The sequence below is a fragment of the Hesperophylax consimilis genome, chromosome 4 (assembly GCF_061612785.1).
Source record: "Hesperophylax consimilis isolate HC1 chromosome 4, BYU_Hcon_1.0, whole genome shotgun sequence".
Classification (NCBI taxonomy): Eukaryota; Metazoa; Arthropoda; class Insecta; order Trichoptera; family Limnephilidae; genus Hesperophylax; species Hesperophylax consimilis.
Genome location: NC_142839.1, coordinates 13,995,509 through 14,015,489, shown reverse-complemented (window position 1 = coordinate 14,015,489; position 19,981 = coordinate 13,995,509). Strand labels below are relative to the sequence as shown.

Below are 19,981 nucleotides of genomic sequence, written 5' to 3'. Positions count from 1 at the left end.
ATGACGCGCGTAAAGAAGTTTCACTTCAAAAAATTCCTGCAAAGTTATGGATGTAATTACGATCTTTTTCAAGCGCGTATGTAATGATTATTTTTATCAACGTCGCATACACCTTGCTAATGTTTTCAGTATTATTAGGGCTTTTTTATACTAATTTTCATATATTTATTGGCAGGTAGAGTAGAAATTAATATTGTTTAGCGTTTGCCAACGACCATACCATGTTGAACACACCGGTTCTCGTCCGATCACCGAAGTTAAGCAACATTGGGCGCGGTCAGTACTTGGATGGGTGACCGCTTGGGAACACCGCGTGCCGTTGGCCCATTTTTTATGGTAATTTCATGTTTTTTTTTATTTTTTTATCGTTACTATCATTAATAATATCATAAAATTCTTTAACTTTTCAAGTATGCTACAGGCCTAAAATATTACTTAGTGGATTGATATTATGGTCAACCATTGAAAAAAAAAATTCCTGCAAAGTTATGGATGTAATTACGATCTTTTTCAAGCGCGTATGTAATGATTATTTTTATCAACGTCGCACACACCTTGCTAATGTTTTCAGTATTATTAGGGCTTTTTTATACTAATTTTCATATATTTATTGGCAGGTAGAATAGAAATTAATATTGTTTAGCGTTTGCCAACGACCATACCATGTTGAACACACCGGTTCTCGTCCGATCACCGAAGTTAAGCAACATTGGGCGCGGTCAGTACTTGGATGGGTGACCGCTTGGGAACACCGCGTGCCGTTGGCCCATTTTTTATGGTAATTTCATGTTTTTTTTTATTTTTTTATCGTTACTATCATTAATAATATCATAAAATTCTTTAACTTTTCAAGTATGCTACAGGCCTAAAATATTACTTAGTGGATTGATATTATGGTCAACCATTGAAAAAAAAAATTCCTGCAAAGTTATGGATGTAATTACGATCTTTTTCAAGCGCGTATGTAATGATTATTTTTATCAACGTCGCACACACCTTGCTAATGTTTTCAGTATTATTAGGGCTTTTTTATACTAATTTTCATATATTTATTGGCAGGTAGAATAGAAATTAATATTGTTTAGCGTTTGCCAACGACCATACCATGTTGAACACACCGGTTCTCGTCCGATCACCGAAGTTAAGCAACATTGGGCGCGGTCAGTACTTGGATGGGTGACCGCTTGGGAACACCGCGTGCCGTTGGCCCATTTTTTATGGTAATTTTATGTTTTTTTTTATTTTTTTATCGTTAACATCATAAAAAATTTTATATCATTCTTTAACTTTTCAAGTATGCTACAGGCCTAAAATATTACTTAGTGGATTGATATTATGGTCAACCATTGAAAAAAAAAAAGGCGTTAAAAACAAAAAAATAATGTGCGATGGCCGAGAATCGAACTCGGATCAACTGCTTGGAAAGCAACTACGCTGACCATTACACCACCAACGCCAGTTGTCGAGATGAGCTAAGAAGCATTTATATTTTACTTCAAAACTTTGACTAGATCAAATGAACTTTAATCGGTCCCGCATTTTCGTTTCGGTCATGAGTTGGTTTTACTCCGGTACTCGAAATTGCATGACGCGGGTAAAGAAGTTTCACTTCAAAAATATACACGATTAAAGAAGAATTCATCGGAACTTCTGTTTAAAAAAATTAAAGTCATAAAACTAAATGCATTATACTTGTACCATGCAACATTACAAATTTACAAAGATAATACTCTACCACCATTTAAAATTAATAAAAAACTCAGACAAACATCCATTCTCCCAACTCCAAATTGTTTAAAAAAAACAATGGGGCAATTCAAAAATAAATATTTTGAAGTAAAGTTTTTCAATACATTATTAGAAAGTATTAACATCATCTTAAAAAACACACTGAAAATATAAACTGAATACTTTCACATATAAATATTGAAACAACGAACATAAAAACACATCCCCCACAAACACAAGCCTAGCTTTATTATGGTGGTACATCTTATATTTAACATTGATATGATTACTATTTACATTGCAACATATTTTCTGTAAATTATGTTTTTTTTATGTGAAACCGCAAATGAGTCCTGACAGTCTATAAGACTATGACATTCCCAATTGGAGTATACTATGATGCTGAAGGTAATAGCGGGACGGGAAGGAGATGTGGAAGAGTAAGATTGGGGAGTATCTGGCTATTCAGATCTCGTCACCAAATACGGCCAAAGCATAGACATATGAATATTAGTAGACATGCCCTAAGTGATTAAAAGCGTATTATCCCCACTCCCCATACCGGTTCCATTGGAGCCGGCTGTGCTCGCGTATGGCCTCAAGTGAAATTTGAAAACGTGACGTCATCATTCTTGTGCGAACTATGGTCGAGGCATCATCGGTTCATTTACGAAATAACACGGCAAAATGTTTACTTGTACTATGAAAACTTGTAAAAATAGATGTGAAAAAGAGAATAAACCCAATTGTCGTATTACATTCCATATATAAGCATTATTTTACTTTATTTTAAGCATATTCACATCGTATAATATGAATCAGTTGTTACTATCACATCGAGAAACGCCTGGACGCGAAACACAAAGCTGGTTGGTTGCTGGGAAGTAAATTATGAACATTTATAAAAGTGTCTTAACTAAATACTTAAACGAAATATTCGACTCTGAAAATAGAACCGAATTTTTTTGCCGAATTTGGACTTCGCAAATTTGTTCATAACGTGGCGAGTAATTTGCGCTCCCATGTAAAAATGTCTATTCATTCAAAAGCAGATTTTACTTTTAAGAAGTAAATGGTGATATTATAATGCGAGATGCCTATTTACTGTCAGATTGATTTATTGACGAATCACAGTCAGCTTCACTCCCTTCGTTCTTCAACAGTTGATTTTACCCCTCGCCATTATCTTCTCGTCTATTAATTCCTATGTCTGTGGGCCAAAGCCATTTCAAGCAATGTTTCAATTCTGATGGTGGTTTAAAAGAAGACAATACTGAGAGTATCTTCCATTCTGGAACTTGCCACAAATATATATTCAATATAATGTTTTAATTTAGTAATTTTGTGAAATAACACAAATTAATCAAATAACATTTACTTGTAGGTACACACCGGGATTTGAATCCGCGACCTCCAGCTTGCAAGTCGAGAGCCTCCCCCTCGACCAAGGCTGCCTTAAAAATGATGTAACATTATTTTATGAAAACATAAATAATTTCACGTATTATCGAGTTTAAAGGTTTCAGAAAACATCTTTATGAACTGGGTTAACTAGTAACATTTCCTATCTCCCTAACATAAATGATATCAATAAACGGATTCGTATGAGACGATCCCGCTTATCAATGTGTGAAGAATTTTGAATGCTCGTTGTGAGAGATACAAATCAAATAAATAATAACCGACCAGAGTGCAGTAATTATAATTTCATATTGAAATTTACGATGCATAATATAATACTAACATTAGTAGCCTACACAAAAATGTGCCTTAGCGGACATTGTGTAGAAGAAGTAAAGCCTCCAAGGCATAGCTGTACAACTCATTTAATTTATTATTTATTTATTTATTACCGTAGCGGCCTAAAAGCACATAACTGGCCATGTCATATTGAATTCATATTCAAGTGCCAATTGAACGTGTCAAGTTCAATCAAAAGGCTGTGTTATTTTAATAAGATCCACATTCTTTCTTTTATCTGCGAATGGTAGAAAACTTTTAGCTTACTTTTGCAATCGGAACGGTTTAAATTGAGATTTGTGAATTTATTCATGAACTTTAAGCCTACTTTAAATTGGTGTTATTTTATTTTGGGAAAGTAGAAGAATAAAAAAATTATATTTGAATAAGTACTTTGGATTCAATGATTATGAATAAATTCATAGTTTTCACACACTAGGGTTTCCTGTTCTGAGGCGGTCTGTACTTTAATATAAGTTTTATTTAGTTTCTCCTAGAAAATGGCAGCTCGTGACTCTCGAGTTTGATAGAGTAAGTTCGAAAAATTGGACATTATTGATGATGTTTAACGCAGAAAGATAATTAAAATTTTATAGAAAATTCGGTTCCGTATGAAGATTTTCAGGAAATTTCAGTTTGGCAGTGCATTGCACCGATTTCCTGCAAATCTTCATACAAAAACAATTTTTGAAAAAAAAAAAACGTTTTTTGCTACAACGACAATAATAATGCCATTTTTTAAATATTAAAACTCAAAACAAAACCAAAATTCACGAGCCTACACTATTACTAAATAAAATTATGAAGTTGTATAAATCATGTTCAGAAATGATATTACTGATGTATGTTTTTGTGCAATTTGTCATTGCTATATTCAGGTCTAGTTAGTTTGTAGGTACGTACCATTATCTTCTTTCATTTCTACTGTTTTTCGGTTCGTGTTATTGTTTAAATTATGTTATTATTGCATTAACAAATGTAAAAATTAAAACATAGTTAATGACCATTTGATAACATACTGAGTGGTGTAAATTTGTCATGTGAAACATTTTATCAACGTAAATGATATTATCATTTAAAAATATTGATAGATTTATAAAAAAAACATTTAATAAATTTTCATGACATTTTCTTTAATTATTCGGTTTTCCTGGGGAAGGCACAGATTTTCACAAAACTGTAGATTTAAATAATATTTCCTTAAGTAAATACCATCCCACTTATTAACATTTTCCCATGTTATGTTCTGACTCTTGAAATATACAATAGCAAATTGTAACAATAAATCAGATAATCTCCAAGAACTCTCGAACGGTTAGCCCACAAAATTGTATAAAGTTTATACAGCTGTGTTTGAATCTGCAATTTCTAGATCTACGCACCGCCATTTGCATCGCCATTTCCACTTTGAGCTATGGAGTTTTGAAATATACGTGTAACTCTCGGTAAATATGTAAAATTATGTTCACATTAGTTGTAAAACAAACACTATTAGGTAACACAAAAAAGTCAGGATAACAAAAAATATATTTGTTTTTTTTTTATGTCTTTGATTTAATACTATATATTTATTCACACCAGTAAAGTAAGTGCGCTCCCATTGTCTGCGTCGGAACTTGAGTATAATCATAATACCTAATTAGATAAGTTTAGTGAGAGGTTCAGCAAACTGTCACAGAGAAGAGTTGCAAACTCTGAGAGTTTCTGTGAGAAAGTTCTTCACAAATGAATAACCATTCTGGTCTTAATTATTATTAATGCAGTTCGGTACATAAGTTGATCGCCTTATTATATATTTTTCGAACCTGTTAATTAGTAAAATTCCATTGAACTATTTTGATTAGTAATTCATATTTTTGTAATAAATATTATTTATACCACAAGAAATATATTAGAAAAAGTTGGGAGGCGGGTATGGCCGCCGCCAAATTCCAAAATATACTGATCCCAGATTCCAACGAATTTTTTTCTTTCCAGAACTTCCATCCCTTCTCTTCCTTAAAAATACCCGCCATAAAGAATAGCCAAAGAAGAAAAAGGCACTGAGGGATATCATTTTCCTCAGAACCTCCTGGGTGGAAATAATTTAAATAAAAAAACAAAATGTTCAAAAACTAGCAAATAATATCAGACTAAATTTATAAATTAATTATAATAGTTATCCCTCTATTCATGTAATGTGAGATTATTTTATGTAGCGATTATGTATATTTGTAATTAAGAATATAAATAAATTTATAAATGACTTATTGCCCTGGTGGAAAACCACCATTCAGACCACCATTGAAACGTTGCTTTAAATGGCTTTATCTGTGTTTGTTAACCAGATCTGAATAGCCAGGTATTCCCTTTCAGGACGCGTACATTACAGATTGGGAGCAGTGGGACTCTTGTGCGGTATTCACTTTTTTTAATAGCGTGCAATAACCTGATCCATTCGTGCAATATTAACGCTTCGTCTGGCCTATCTATGCAATATGGAAAGCAGATTATTCTCTTATCAGGTGGCACATCAATCAATTTGTCATATGGTGAGGAAAAGAAATTATTCAATCTTGCAGATACCAAATTTTCCAAACAACAACAATAAGAAATAATAGAACACCGAAAGCACGGTGACAAATAGTTCTATTTTTGAAATATTTAATCAAAATAGATTAAGCCATTTGTTGTGCATTCGGGTAAGTACCTACCAGATTAGTGCATTTTATAAATACATAGATGCATGAAACACTATATTTGAGGTATTTATTTAAAATACTAGGAAATTATAAACTAACCGAAAAAATAAATTATATTATGGTGCTTAACCAATCAGAATATCAATCACGTTTTTATAAAGTTAACTTGCACTTCTAATCCGCAATATATCCGCAACACGTTCAATAACAATGATCGAGCATTTTCTTCAATTCAACACATATGTACATAACTAAGTACCAAGTGAATTTGAACGTTGGCTGTATGTTACATATATTAGCATTCTATGAGCCCGTTGCCTATTGATGTATTGATATCAATCATCTGGCTTCAGCTGATAACCAATTATTTTGCGAAACATATATGCGTGAATAATTTTATAACAGTAAATAGTGAGTAATCAGTAATGAGCAAGTATGGTGTTATGTGTCGCACTAACAACCAACACCCATTCAACACCAAAATCCGTGTCTTTAAAAGACCCGTACCGTTACCGAAGGATTCAATGACCTTTCCGTTCCCCCAACTTACTTTCTTGCAACTGTACAATTACCATGTTTAAAAAGGTAACGTATAATAAAAAAATCAGTTTGTTAAACACAAAGCGCCCATAAATACTTTAACGTAACGTGGGAAGAACAACGGAATTTTAGTCAATATACATTACATCTACGGGTACCTACATCATGCATACTACCAAATACCCCATAACTTTAATAATACCTCCAACTTCTGACGTTTCCCATACATTCTGACAGCAACATGCTACACTAGCGCCTCCTAGCGGCACGAGTTGTACGCCTTGGTTTTCTCTCATACATTAAATGATTTTATATGAAATTAAATTATGTTAAACTATAGAAATCTAAAAAAATAGATAACCCACATATGCGACCTTACTGCTGTTTTGCTCGACTTATAAAATCTAAAGCGGCTATTAACTCTGGTTTGATGGTTTAAAAAGGTAATAAAATACTTATTCTTAATGTGTACAAAAATATGTTATATATTAATATTACATATCAATATTATATTTCTTCCTTCACTTCAAATCCTTACCTACAGCCCCTACCTTAACCCGCCTCACATCGCTGCCCAACCGGGCGGCGACATAGCTCCTCTGCCTTTACACTGTACAGACAGGGGCGCGTTTGTGAGGTGTCACATAAATGTCAAATAAATACAAAACATTGACGATGATTTATAACTTCAACTTGAACATAAAATGCTACATAAAACTATCACAGCTTTTCTGAATTAAATTAATTTTTTTTCGTAAGATTTTCATGGTGTAAATTTACTTATTCGTTATTATGCTATCTCAGTAGAGGTAAAGTCACAAGGAGGAAATGCATAACTGGTTTTATTTTGTCTATATAATACTTATGTACAAACTGAAATAAATGTAAACTGACGATTTCCCGACAGTTAATAAATAAATAAGTAATCCACGTTTTACGTAATAAGTAACATTTTACTTGCTAGGATATAACGAAATCATTTCAGCAACCTAACCTAACCTGTCAACGTTTACACACGTTTTATCAATATTGTACAAAAATCAAATTAGAATGCGAAATACACCGCTACCAAGTACTAGTAAATAAATTCAATTTGCCGCCATTGAAAAGAATGTCAAAGTCAATATATTACACTAGATGCCTCTAGCGGCTAGAGTTGTTGATATTGTATTGTTATCAACTTTAATTGGAGGCAGTATTAATATTATAGGGTATTTGATACCAATCTGTATTATCTCGTTACGTATATCTGCCAGCTGTCACTAAACTTGTAATACGATTGTCGACTGGAGTGGATTAATAAATAATATTGCGTTCTAACCACCAAATAATAAAAACACACGTTATTTATTTATTTATTCGTGCCTCGAAGGCTTTTTTTACACTTAAACATTGTTATAGGTAAGTTATTCAGGAGTACATTAATAAGTGAGTTTTAACGATATTATCAGGTACAATACAAGTTATCATAGAAAGTTCTGTTGTTCAAAGGAGTTCAATAATTGTATATAATAACAATAGTATAAAATAAGTACTTAAGTTACTACGAAAGCTATTACAGAACAATAGTAACTTTGATGACATTTATTTATAAAAAACATGAACACTTTGTTGTAAGGCATTTGCGTATTTAGCAAACCTTTATTACGCCAGATTGGATGTTTTACAACAGACCAAAGCTAAATTAATTTAGCGAAAAAAGGTGCACGTGAAAATGTACGAAAGATATATAGAAAGTTATACAAAAGTGTTTGATTAATGAATTAATATATATTTTGCAATGACGTAGTTAATTTATGTTTGTCATCATAATTATTAAAACAAACATGAACAGTTTGTTGTAAAGCACCTTTCTTACCCCCAATTGGGTGTATATAAATTGATATTAAGATAAAATGTACACAATTATACTATAAACTAGTGGATCCATAAATAAATATTATTAATCCACAAATAATTGCCAAAGTTACCTCTAAAACCGTGGAAAATAGATTTATTTCATGTCCTATCTTAATATATAAAAATCACACAATGAAAAGTCACTGTACGTACACGCTAATCTCTGAAATCGCCCAACCGATTTCAATGAAAGTTTGTGAATGTGTATGGTTAGTTTTAACATGAAATAAAGGATAGTTTTGGACCAAACAAAAAAATTAATTTTCAGTGATTTTTTTTTCAGCTTTCTCATCCAAAATTACGTGCAACCACAAATTTTAACTTCGTTAAATAAAAGGCAGTCTGTGGCAGGACATTATATTATAAAGATGCATTCCAAATGGTAGAGTTAAATTCTAACTAATTTCTAATCTTAGTATATAAAAATTCAGGCTGCGTATTTTTGTACTCGCAAAGGGAAAAAGTAGTTGAAAGAAGTAACTGAAAATTTCAAAATTTGTCGTTGTAAGGGACGCCCGAGGAATACTTAACGCGATATCTCTGCACCGGAATGAGATGCGAATTAAAGTCGATGTAATGTAGTTTTTAAATGTTGTGGAAATACAGTAGTGAATGGTGGAAGAAGTTGGAGGCGCTGGAGAACGACATTAGCAATAGCGAAGAATTGCGGGGGATCCACTAGTATTTTATAAATTGAAACCCAAATAAATAAATTGGCACATATCCGTGGTGGATATTTGCTTAACCGTTTGATTTAAAAATAATTATTCAGTTTGGTCAAGTGTTTTGGTTTTGGCCTCAAATTCAAATTTGAATTTTGTTTTAAAAAGGCCGTGCAACCGTTAAGCCGACACAAGACTCTAATAACGGGGGTTTGCTCGAGGCTCACATTATAATAAATTTCGATGAATTCTTAACGATTATAGATATTGTTTTTCAGAGCAATATTTGTGGACGTAAGTTATTTATATTTAAGGTTAATAAAAACGGTACCTTACTGTTCAAATGTTTTATGTAAAACGGTTTGAAAATTTTATAAAACGTTTTTCAACTATTAAATTAGCAGTAAGTACCAGATTTTAGTTCTAGAAGATGTTAGTCAGTAATTTTCCGAGGGATCCCTCAAGAAACATTTGAGATTTCATCAGAAATAATTAAAATAACCCTAACGGAAAGATCAATTTTCTAGGCCTGCAAGGGCAAATTCTACGATAGGTTACTATTAAAATACTGTTTCAAAACGACTTGATCACTTATGTCGTTAATATTCCCTTATTTTAGAGATTGCTAGAGCAAATTCAACCGCAAGTCTTTTGAATACACCCAAGTCGCGCGTCGCATATTTTTGTGCACGGCTTCTTCACTTACGTCGTTAAGTTTCCGACTTTATTTTAGGGTATTGTCTCGTCTTAAGCGCTTACTACCCAATAAATCTGTATATTAAATTTATTGGTATGATAGAAACAGTTATCTGCGTATTATTTCGTTGTATAGTTTTAACCAATATATTAATTATAACCAAACGTGTAGTTAATAGTTATTAGTTACTATTTATTATAATAATGATGCGTTAACAGCCAAAGGCTGAAAATCACTCGGCGCGGCAGCAGGGCATTTTATTAGAGGAACGGTATTCTGAGATGTGATGTGTAACTAGAAATGTAATTTCATCTAGGTAAAGTTAAGATACTACCTTTATCAGCTGATGTGAACCGGCCAGGTTAATGAGTAATGTAGGTACTAAATGTCGGTCAGCATCGTTATCGTTAGTGACAAGCGGCAGAAGCAAAAACGGTAACTCGGGTAACTCTTAACTTTATTGGTTAAATCAAAACACAATGCGAGGCGTTTTTTTCTCGAAACTCCACGCAAGTGGAAAAGGGTTACTATTTCGTAATGGTTGAGTTTTTACTGTGTAAAGTTAATCGTTATTAGTAAATGACACACTGTAACTTTGTGAGTCACTCTTTTTATTATTTTTAAAGAACGACAAACATTCCCGTGTTACCAATAACCTGACAATATTTTAAAATCTCTTACTATCACCACAGTCAGCGGAAAATATTGCTTGTGTTGTGATGGAGGACTTAGCCAGACGAGGAATTGAAGACACTCCTCCAGGGTGTGACCCAAACGCGATGTCAACTTAACCACCGAACGGTCTGAATCTGTTTACACGATCACACCAACCGGTTTCACCGGAATCGTGCCTTCGTTAGTCAAGTTAATAATTGCATTGTTGAAGGCACAGTTTATTGGAACCAGTTACTGTGCACAATTAATATTAGGCAAACCATTTCTTTACTATTCTAAAAAATAGCTATTACAGTATGTGTAGGTACACACTACCTATTGTTTTTATGGTACGAAAAATTTAATATGAAGTTCTTGACAATCACAATGATTGGAATTTTCACAATAGAATTTCTATGCTGTATATTTTGTTAGTAATAATAATTACCCAAAACTGACTTCAACTTTAGATTGTTTCATTCTGCTCAAGATAGAGGATATTCCGCATCATTATTTCGTTTCTTAGTATCTAGTATGTACATATTGTACATATCGTAACGACGATTCGGAAAATATGTGCTTGTCTAGTATATGGAATTTCTGAAAAACGATTTCCCACGAAGATACTCGACAGGTCGGGCATTATGATAAATGAAGCATGAAATGTTGTGAAGCTTTCATATACAAAGTCCTAACCTATGTTTGAAATGCACATATTCCAGCTATATCGACGAACATTTGTTTTCAAAATTACTTACTCAAGCGTGTAGGCATGCGATTATTGTATTTAAGAATATTTTCTGTTAATCATTATTTTAATAAATTGTCAAACCGTAACAATTATTTATAATAATGAAGCCTTAAATGATGTTTTGAAATGTTTTTACTTTTTTATTTAGGAAAATAATTTCCAGCAGGACCTTTGCTATCTTGGTAGATCCTATGTAGAAGGGTCTTTTGGAAGAGGAAGTTCTGGGAAGGAAAAAGATAAGAGCGGTGGGTAGGAATCTGGGAGTCGGTGTATTCAGGAGTGACAAACATATGAATCTATCCCTCCCACTGCGGTGCAACGCGATGTTCCGAGAGAGTCCTGCTGAAGAGGTCAAAAGGTCTCCCTCAACCAATCTCTCCCGATCTGGCCTGCACACGCAGTTGGTGGGCAGATGCATCCGTCGCCAAGATCCGGGCAAACCTTACCCCATGAACCCGGACACTCCTGCTGAACCACCAATCGAAGCGAACCACTTGGGGCGACCTATGGCAGAAGTGTTGGTTATCCAATAAATCATAAATAATCCAGTTTCCGGGGCGGCGGTACCCATACCCGGGTCCCAAATTGAGCAGTGCCAATTTTGTGAAACGTTTCCAATCAACGTGCTCAGTCAACATATAACATCAACTAAGGACGGGTTTTTTCGGAGAATTTGAACAATTCTTCAAATTAAGTTAATTTTCAAGTTCTGTTATGATTTCAGTTCTGTCAAGCAACTGTAGCCTATTTTTATATGATGATAGAACTTAAATAGGACTGTCACATAACGCGAAAATGAACGTGGAATTTTGATGAATTGTTCAAATTCTCCGAAACAACCAGTCCTTACAATTCATCTTTTGACAAATCCGTGAAAAAATTGAGAATATTTTAATTTTGAAATACATTCGGTTATCTACCTACATTAGAAGTTGTTATTTGGAACTTTAATAACTAAATACCTACACATGTGTATTAAAATTTTAAAGTTCATCTCTGTTGTTTTATTATTATGCGTACTTAATGACAGTTTACAGTAAATTAATGAATTACCACAGATTATTAAAAAAATATATACACTTATATAGTGTTTTTAAAACGGACGATAAAAACAATAGATTCATAATAATATACTTGGTTTTCTCTAACAGGATGAATACTCTCCAAAGCAGTAGAACAACTTCTCTACTTTTCTTCTCTTTCGTACCACATAAACCTGAAGTAACATCGCAAGGCAATTCTTCGTAATCAATCACAGCATGAGTTACGCGACAAAAACTGGCTGTGCATTGTACTCAATGGAGTCCTTCAATAAATATGTGAAGCTTATTATTAAATTGATTAAATATGGTAATGAAATCTAAGTTTTTCTGTAAAGTTTCTAACAGTCAACAGATACTAACACCGACATAATTTTTATTTTATGTGGCAAGTGAGATTGCCCTTACTCTTTCCTGTCTTGAACTGCGAAGAAATTAAAAAATTAAAACATTCTGCGATAAACTTCATTTAGTTTTATTACATTAGATAAGTTACAGAGAGTAAAAACAGAATATCGTCTTACCATCTGCGTATTCCTTCAAACCATGCGTTGATATCACCGAATTTAATCCAACCACAACAACCACAAAATGCAATACTAAACCGCGACAAATCATCTTGATGAATGTACGAAGACTTTCAAAAACTAAATATTTTTAATCGGAAAATAAAAAAAAAAAATTAAACTATGCACAATGAATATATAAAAAAATCTGTTTTTGTTACTTAGAAATCCGAAGCCGAAATGTCTTCCGAACGTCACTCAATGTCACTATCTGTCAATGCACTTTATGACGCGACCGTCTGCGCAACTGAGCTTTAGTCCGGCGTGTATACTGTCTTCTATCAACTGCAGCTACTGACTCTGTGATCTCACTCGGTCGGAATATGTTCACCCGAGCATCGAACCGTGTCCCGCCCGTACCCCCGCCGTATTAAGCTATAGCATAACACGCACGATGGCCGAATTGCTGCCGGTGGTCGATTGGCCACTAGCTGGTGACCTCGCAACTATCCGAGCTCATCTGATGACCCCGGGCTGAACTAATTATCATCACAATCGGGACAATGCTTTTTCTATGGTAGATACACAACAATTTGATGAATGGATATATTTTTATCCAAACACACAATGATTTCAAATTTAGTTTGTTTTTCGAAATTCAAATGTTTTGTAATAGTTTTCCCAATTTCAAATTTGGATCGTAATATTATTATTTCTGAGGTGGCTTAGCCGTTTCAACGACCTCACTGCACGACGCTCGTCTAAGCAATGGGTATGAAGACCCAACAGTCTGAGAATATCAAGAAAGGCCTGATTATGAGTGCAATGCTTTCTTCCATAATACAATATTCTCTTGCAGATAACCGGCGGCTACGACGGCATACATCCGCTCATTGTCAACCACTTATTATATAATATCTTAGAGCTGACAGTCATTTATTTATCACGCTACCCTATTAGTCCTTATTATGATGTCGCAATTATTTATTGATAGAGTAGCCTTGCGATGGAATGCTTTTCTAAATGAAAAGCTTTAATGTGTTTCAATTAAATATGCTCGTAAAGTAAAAAAATAGCAACTCAACACAAAATAAAGAATAAATCACTTATTATTTGTTTTATGGGTATAATTTAATGATAATAATATAATCTCATAAATAATATGATTTAAGATATTCAAGGCCAAAAGTATTTTTGTTATTTGTTTTTGGGGTGTTATGCCGTGTTGCGCTAACTTCTTCTTTAGCCAACGTTACAGTGTCCATAATCAGAGCAGATGTGACACATCTGTGAACAAGGAGTTAGCGCACCACGGCATAACACCCCAAAAACAATCAACAAAAATAATCTTATAAATTACTTTTTTTAATGTTTAACAAAAACATTTACATAATGTTTAGCAAAAAATTTCATTGCTTCCCGTTCAATGCATTTTTTCGATAGTTGAGGTAGTGGGTTCGATCTCTGTTGCAGAACAAAAGCGTATTCTGCTGGTAAATTTAAATCGGAACAATATGGGCACTGCCAGTTTGGTTGTGTTGATTCTTAAGTTTAATGAACCTTCCAAAAATGACTTCACGACAGTCGTGAGTCATAAGGAAAGTTGATGAAGTGTTTAATAAAATAACAAAACCTTTTTTGGTTGCTAGAAGTTGTAATAGTTTTAACTATGAGTAGGAAATTTGTAAATTGTAATAGGAATAAATTACATTGAAAAATCCACCTTAAATTACAATTTCGTTAAAATTTTATCAAACCATACGTAACTGATTTAATATCTAAAATAAAACCTGACAATTCAAATCTATAACGTAATTTTATACAGTTTAAATACTTAAATTTCTTTAAGAAACATATGAATCTATACCACCACTAAATGTTTTCTTTAAGGGACAAATGAATCTATACCACCATAAAAAGTTTTCGTTTTTAAATTACCATAATATTAACAGAAAGATTAATTATTTTTTGCATCAATTATTTAAAATGGTTTGACACAACTGAAACGTTTCATGTACTTTAGGATCGCTTCAGTATTTGTTAAGAACAATATTGTGACAATAATTTTTCACTCTAGTATTATTAGCCGGAGTTCAAACAAGAATCTGTACTTAAAATGCTGAAGAATAATGTATCCATATATGTCACTGTAACTCGCACATACCTATCAACTGTTAAACATATTTTTACATTCGCTTACCTAGTAATACATACTCATTTTGATGCTATAGGTATATAATTTCAATAACTTCTGATACACACACATATATATATTTACTTATATTACTTTTTACTGTGTCTTATATTCTTTATTTTGATATATTCTTTCAAATTATTTTAATATATTTCATATAATATCTAAAACTGTATACTCTTTATTTTCTTTCAAATTTAATACTTATTTTAATTTCTTCTATATTTCATATTTGATTTTGTTTTGTACTGTATATTTAATCAACCACCACAACACGGGCATGTACCTAGCTTGGTGGTTTTAACACACCTAAAACTGTAAAAACCATAGACATGTGAATATTAGTAGATCTGCCCTAAGTGATTAAAAGCGTATTATCCCCTCTCCCCATACCGGTTCCATTGGAGCCGGCTGTGCTCGCATATGGCCTCAAGTGAAATTTGAAAACGTGACGTCATCATTCTTGTGCGAACTATGGTCGAGGCATCATCGGTTCATTTTACGAAATAACACGGCAAAATGTTGACTTGTACTATGAAAACTTGTAAAAATAGATGTGAAAAAGAGAATAAACCCAATTGTCGTATTACATTCCATATATAAGCATTATTTTACTTTATTTTAAGCATATTCACATCGTATAATACGAATCAGTTGTTACTATCACATCGAGAAACGTCTGGACGCGAAACACAAAGCTGGTTGGTTGCTGGGAAGTAAATTATGAACATTTATAAAAGTGACTTAACTAAATACTTAAACGAAATATTCGACTCTGAAAATAAAACCGAATTTTTTTGCCGAATTTGGACTTCGCAAATTTGTTCATAACGTGGCGAGTAATTTGCGCTCCCATGTAAAAATGTCTATTCATTCAAAAGCAGATTTTACTTTTAAGAAGTAAATGGTGATATTATAATGCGAGATGCCTATTTACTGTCAGATTGATTTATTGACGAATCACAGTCAGCTTCACTCCCTTCGTTCTTCAACAGTTGATTTTACCCCTCGCCATTATCTTCTCGTCTATTAATTCCTATGTCTGTGGTAAAAACCAATAAAATCACTGAATAAAGAAAAAAAAATAAAGTGTATACTAACCGCAATGTGTTTTTTAATAATACTGATCGGATTACGAGAATTAAACTGATTATAGTACGAATTAAAGGTGTTAATTATCCACAAATTATCTTGTACCAAAAAAGCACTATAACAATCCAAACAATAATTTATAAAGTTATGCATCGTTGAATTGATTTTTTTTAATGCCAGCTCGTATTTTTTAGCCTAGCGGTTCGCGCCTTTGCGTTTCTAACGGGACCCCCGAGCAGTAGATAACGAGTCTTATGTCGAGAATAATAATAAATTTGTTTGTTCAAATTAACATTTTGTAAATATCTTACTAATTTACAGAGCGTTAACCGTATTAACCCCTTAATGCTTGGTGAGCACAGTTTATGGTTTAGAGGGACTTTCTAAATATGTAGGTGAAGCTATAATAAAAATATAACCGATTTCCAGTCACGTTAACTTTATAGCTGTTTGTTTTATTGATTTATTTATGACTAAGCTTTTCCACATATCTGTGTTAGACGCATGAAAGCATAAATGTGAAACAGAACACTCAATAAATCGTTAAAACTGTTGTCATATTCACCTTGTATTAATAAAATTATTAAGTCTGCCGATATATTAAAGATAAATCATTACTGACTTTATTACTGAAAGCTTCGACAGGGACAAATTAGAACATATACGTTATAAATTTCTTATTTATATACAACACGATAAATAAACAATAGTCAACTATATAACATAAATAATTGTTCGATACGAAACAGATTGCACGATCAGATAAAAAAATTGCCTAAAGGTTTCCACAAAAATCCTTTTAACAAATTTATGTAAAAACGGTTGTATGATAACTCAACACAGTGACAATTCAACATACTTTTAAAATGTAATATAAAGTCATTAGAAAGATGAAATTTTATTTTTTTAACTAACCTAACCTACTTAACCCAGTTAATAAAGTTTTTATTTCATCACTTTCCATGACTTTATATAACTTTTAAAGACTTTTAAAGTTTATGTACTTTTTATCTTCGTTCGATTTATCTAAGAATCACTTATAACTCTATTTTATACACAAATGATCCACGAAACCAAACATACAAGTGAAACTTATTACTTTCCTTTTAGTGGGGGTTAAAAAGTAATCTTATCAAAATGTTTATTTTCTGCCACTCTGTTGTGTTACCTAACTGTATGTTAAGGGTAGACGTAACGTACGTTATAATCTAGTCATTTATAGATAGCGTAAATTAATAAAATAATAAAATTTACGCCATCTATCTTACGCCATAACGAATGTTATGTTTAATTTTAATTTAATACTTAGACTATAAATGTCCTGAAAATCTTACGGTATGTTTCGAAACTAGTCGACTTAATATTTTTTTAAACTGATTAAAACAATAATTATTATATGGGTATGTTGTTTGTCTAAAACACGGTTTTGATTACAAACCAATTCTTTATAACTTTGTGATCATTCAAAAAATATATAGAAAATTAGTTGCAAGATAGTATTGTTAATTCGGAATTTTAAATATGAGATCGACAAATATGACGTATATTTATTAGGTCCCAATGGTCGAGTGGATAAAGATGTTGTCACGATAAGATAGAGATCCTGGGTTCGATCCCCAGAAGAAACCGTTAACTTTTTTTTATTTTCAGGGTCGTGTTTTGTTTCATAGTTAAATATATTATTTAAAAAAATTGTAATCAATATCAATGGAAATATTTTTAGCAATTTTAATTTGGTGCAAGTTTTTCAATGCATGATATTTTGTGAATTCTGGACTGCATACGATGAACGCAATTGCACAATACGGTTCATGAAAAAACCGGTAATGCAAAATTTCTACAGTGTCCCTTTCTTTGGAAACTCTGAACACGTGCTTATTTTACGAAATAGCTAATCCATCCCTGCCTAAAGGCTTTGACTATCCACTTAAATCTTCGGATGCACATAAAATGATTGGATAACGAGCAGTAGGAAGCTAATACAAGACTAGTCTCCAGTCTGGCTAAATTAATGTCTAAGCAGTTCGCGTTTACCGACATATCTCTTCGTTCTCGCAAAGATACGATCTTCAGATATAAATGGTACATGCTGTATGGGCCAAGATAAAACGTGATGGACTCAATAACCCAGGGAGTATTTTAGGAAATAGTTGTTTGTAAGATGTAAGATTTTTTACTTATTTAAAAACTATTACTTTGTGTAAAGGAATTGCAGATTCTTCTTGTAAGGGGCTAAAAGATTCTTCAATGGTGGCCAGCTGCCATCTCTGCACAAATCTTAAGTAGGTATGTCGAACATTTGAATTGTGGAGCCACCATACACCAAAATACTTTATAAACCTACTTGATTCTGTGCAAACAAGGGCGGTCCGTCTGATTGACAATCCATTGTTAACAGACCGATTGCCATCTCTAATACACAAACGCAATGTAGGCATGCTGATTATGTTCTGCAGATATTTCAATGGAGCCTGCTCTTAGAAGGTAACAGCATTCATCCTTTGTGCACCGCTGGACCTGTTTTTCCTCCGTCGTGTAATAATAAACCGGGTGGCGATATAGATCCTCTGTCTTTACAAGAAAAATTTTTATATGCTCCAAACTTCTTGAGAACGGTCATTCAACCTCTTCTTCAACCTAAATATCGCTTTACTGGAAGTTCTGTGTTCGGGGTGTCATGCCAGCTGGCATTGTGTCCAAATGAACAACCCATTAAAATATCTAATTGACAAACAAATGATTAGACAAAATTTCAGAAAAATCTAACAGTAAAGCACGAATATGTAAACAGAATATGAGGATGTCGGAATATGTGTTCTTAATAATAATAATATTGTCACATCTCGTCCATTATGTTTATTCGGAGAAGACCATCGGCGTGAACACGTGTTCAGATATATTCTGAATGACTATATTTTTTTAGGTAATGGTAATGTAGTCACATTTTTAACAGTATAAAAAAAGTCGCTCTATTTTCACAATCCCCTCCCAGGTTCCTATACCGATCACACGGGATGCACCGGTCCTTCAAAACTGCACTATCCGTTTTCCTCCACCCTGTATTAAGGATTTACAAAAGTTTGTCAAGAAACGGCCTGTAATCCCGTTTTTTAACCGGATTACCAATAATTTAAGAGATTCTTAATAAATTTGAAAAACTAATTTTCTTCCATGTAGACAAACCTCAACCTATTAACCCGAGTACCCCTCCTTAGTCACAGGTGGCCTGTGGCAGAGGTGTTGGTTATCCAATCAATGGTTCCCGGGGCGACGGTACCCTACCCGCCTTCCAAATTATGTACATTTAATAAAATAAATACATGTTTCTGAATCGAAAAATCGCTGTACACAAAAAAACGCCTCGTGAAAGAATCGAAGATCGTAGACTTTCCTTTTTTTTTACGTAATTATAGTAGACAGGTGGGTACTAAATAAATAATTAAAATAATAATAATTTAACTTTTTTAACCTAACACTGTTGTTGAAGTTTTGTTTCCGCGTTAGTAAAAACCCTAGTATTATTTCCACAGTGACAGCACAATCCCCACATAATTATGTGCTTTTCAGTATCTTCCTATCTTGATAGGTCAATCAACTTGTCGGAAGAGATGTCTCTTAGACCATAGGTCATTATCAATATTCAAAGTATGTTTCTCAAAATTTCTCATCTATTGATGCGAGCATGCATGTACATTATTAACTAAACAATTAACCGGTCAATGGTATTAACTGCACATAATTGCGTAGCTACTATCTACATTAAATTGACGAATAACTTTAAAAGAAGTGGATGTCAC

General features: G+C 33.0%; 2 protein-coding genes and 3 non-coding genes across 5 annotated transcripts in view; 3 read left to right on the top strand and 2 right to left on the bottom strand.

The window, feature by feature from the left end:
- LOC149424240 (uncharacterized) overlaps window positions 1-13,306 on the bottom strand; it is a 61,399-nt gene extending 48,093 nt beyond the window's left edge. Inside the window, exon 1 of the mRNA XM_089651398.1 lies at window positions 12,917-13,306. Within this exon, the coding sequence (XP_089507524.1) occupies window positions 12,917-13,010 (94 nt within the window). The 5' untranslated portion in view covers window positions 13,011-13,306. The remainder of the gene's footprint in view (window positions 1-12,916) is intronic.
- LOC149424230 (mitochondrial import inner membrane translocase subunit Tim21) overlaps window positions 1-19,981 on the bottom strand; it is a 586,526-nt gene that overhangs the window by 198,625 nt on the left and 367,920 nt on the right. The gene's annotated exons all lie outside the window — the stretch shown is intronic.
- Window positions 207-325, top strand: LOC149424243 (5S ribosomal RNA). Its single transcript, XR_016302158.1, has one exon. It is a non-coding gene; the product is annotated as a 5S ribosomal RNA (ribosomal RNA).
- Window positions 649-767, top strand: LOC149424242 (5S ribosomal RNA). Its single transcript, XR_016302157.1, has one exon. It is a non-coding gene; the product is annotated as a 5S ribosomal RNA (ribosomal RNA).
- LOC149424241 (5S ribosomal RNA) lies at window positions 1,091-1,209 on the top strand. Its single transcript, XR_016302156.1, has one exon. It is a non-coding gene; the product is annotated as a 5S ribosomal RNA (ribosomal RNA).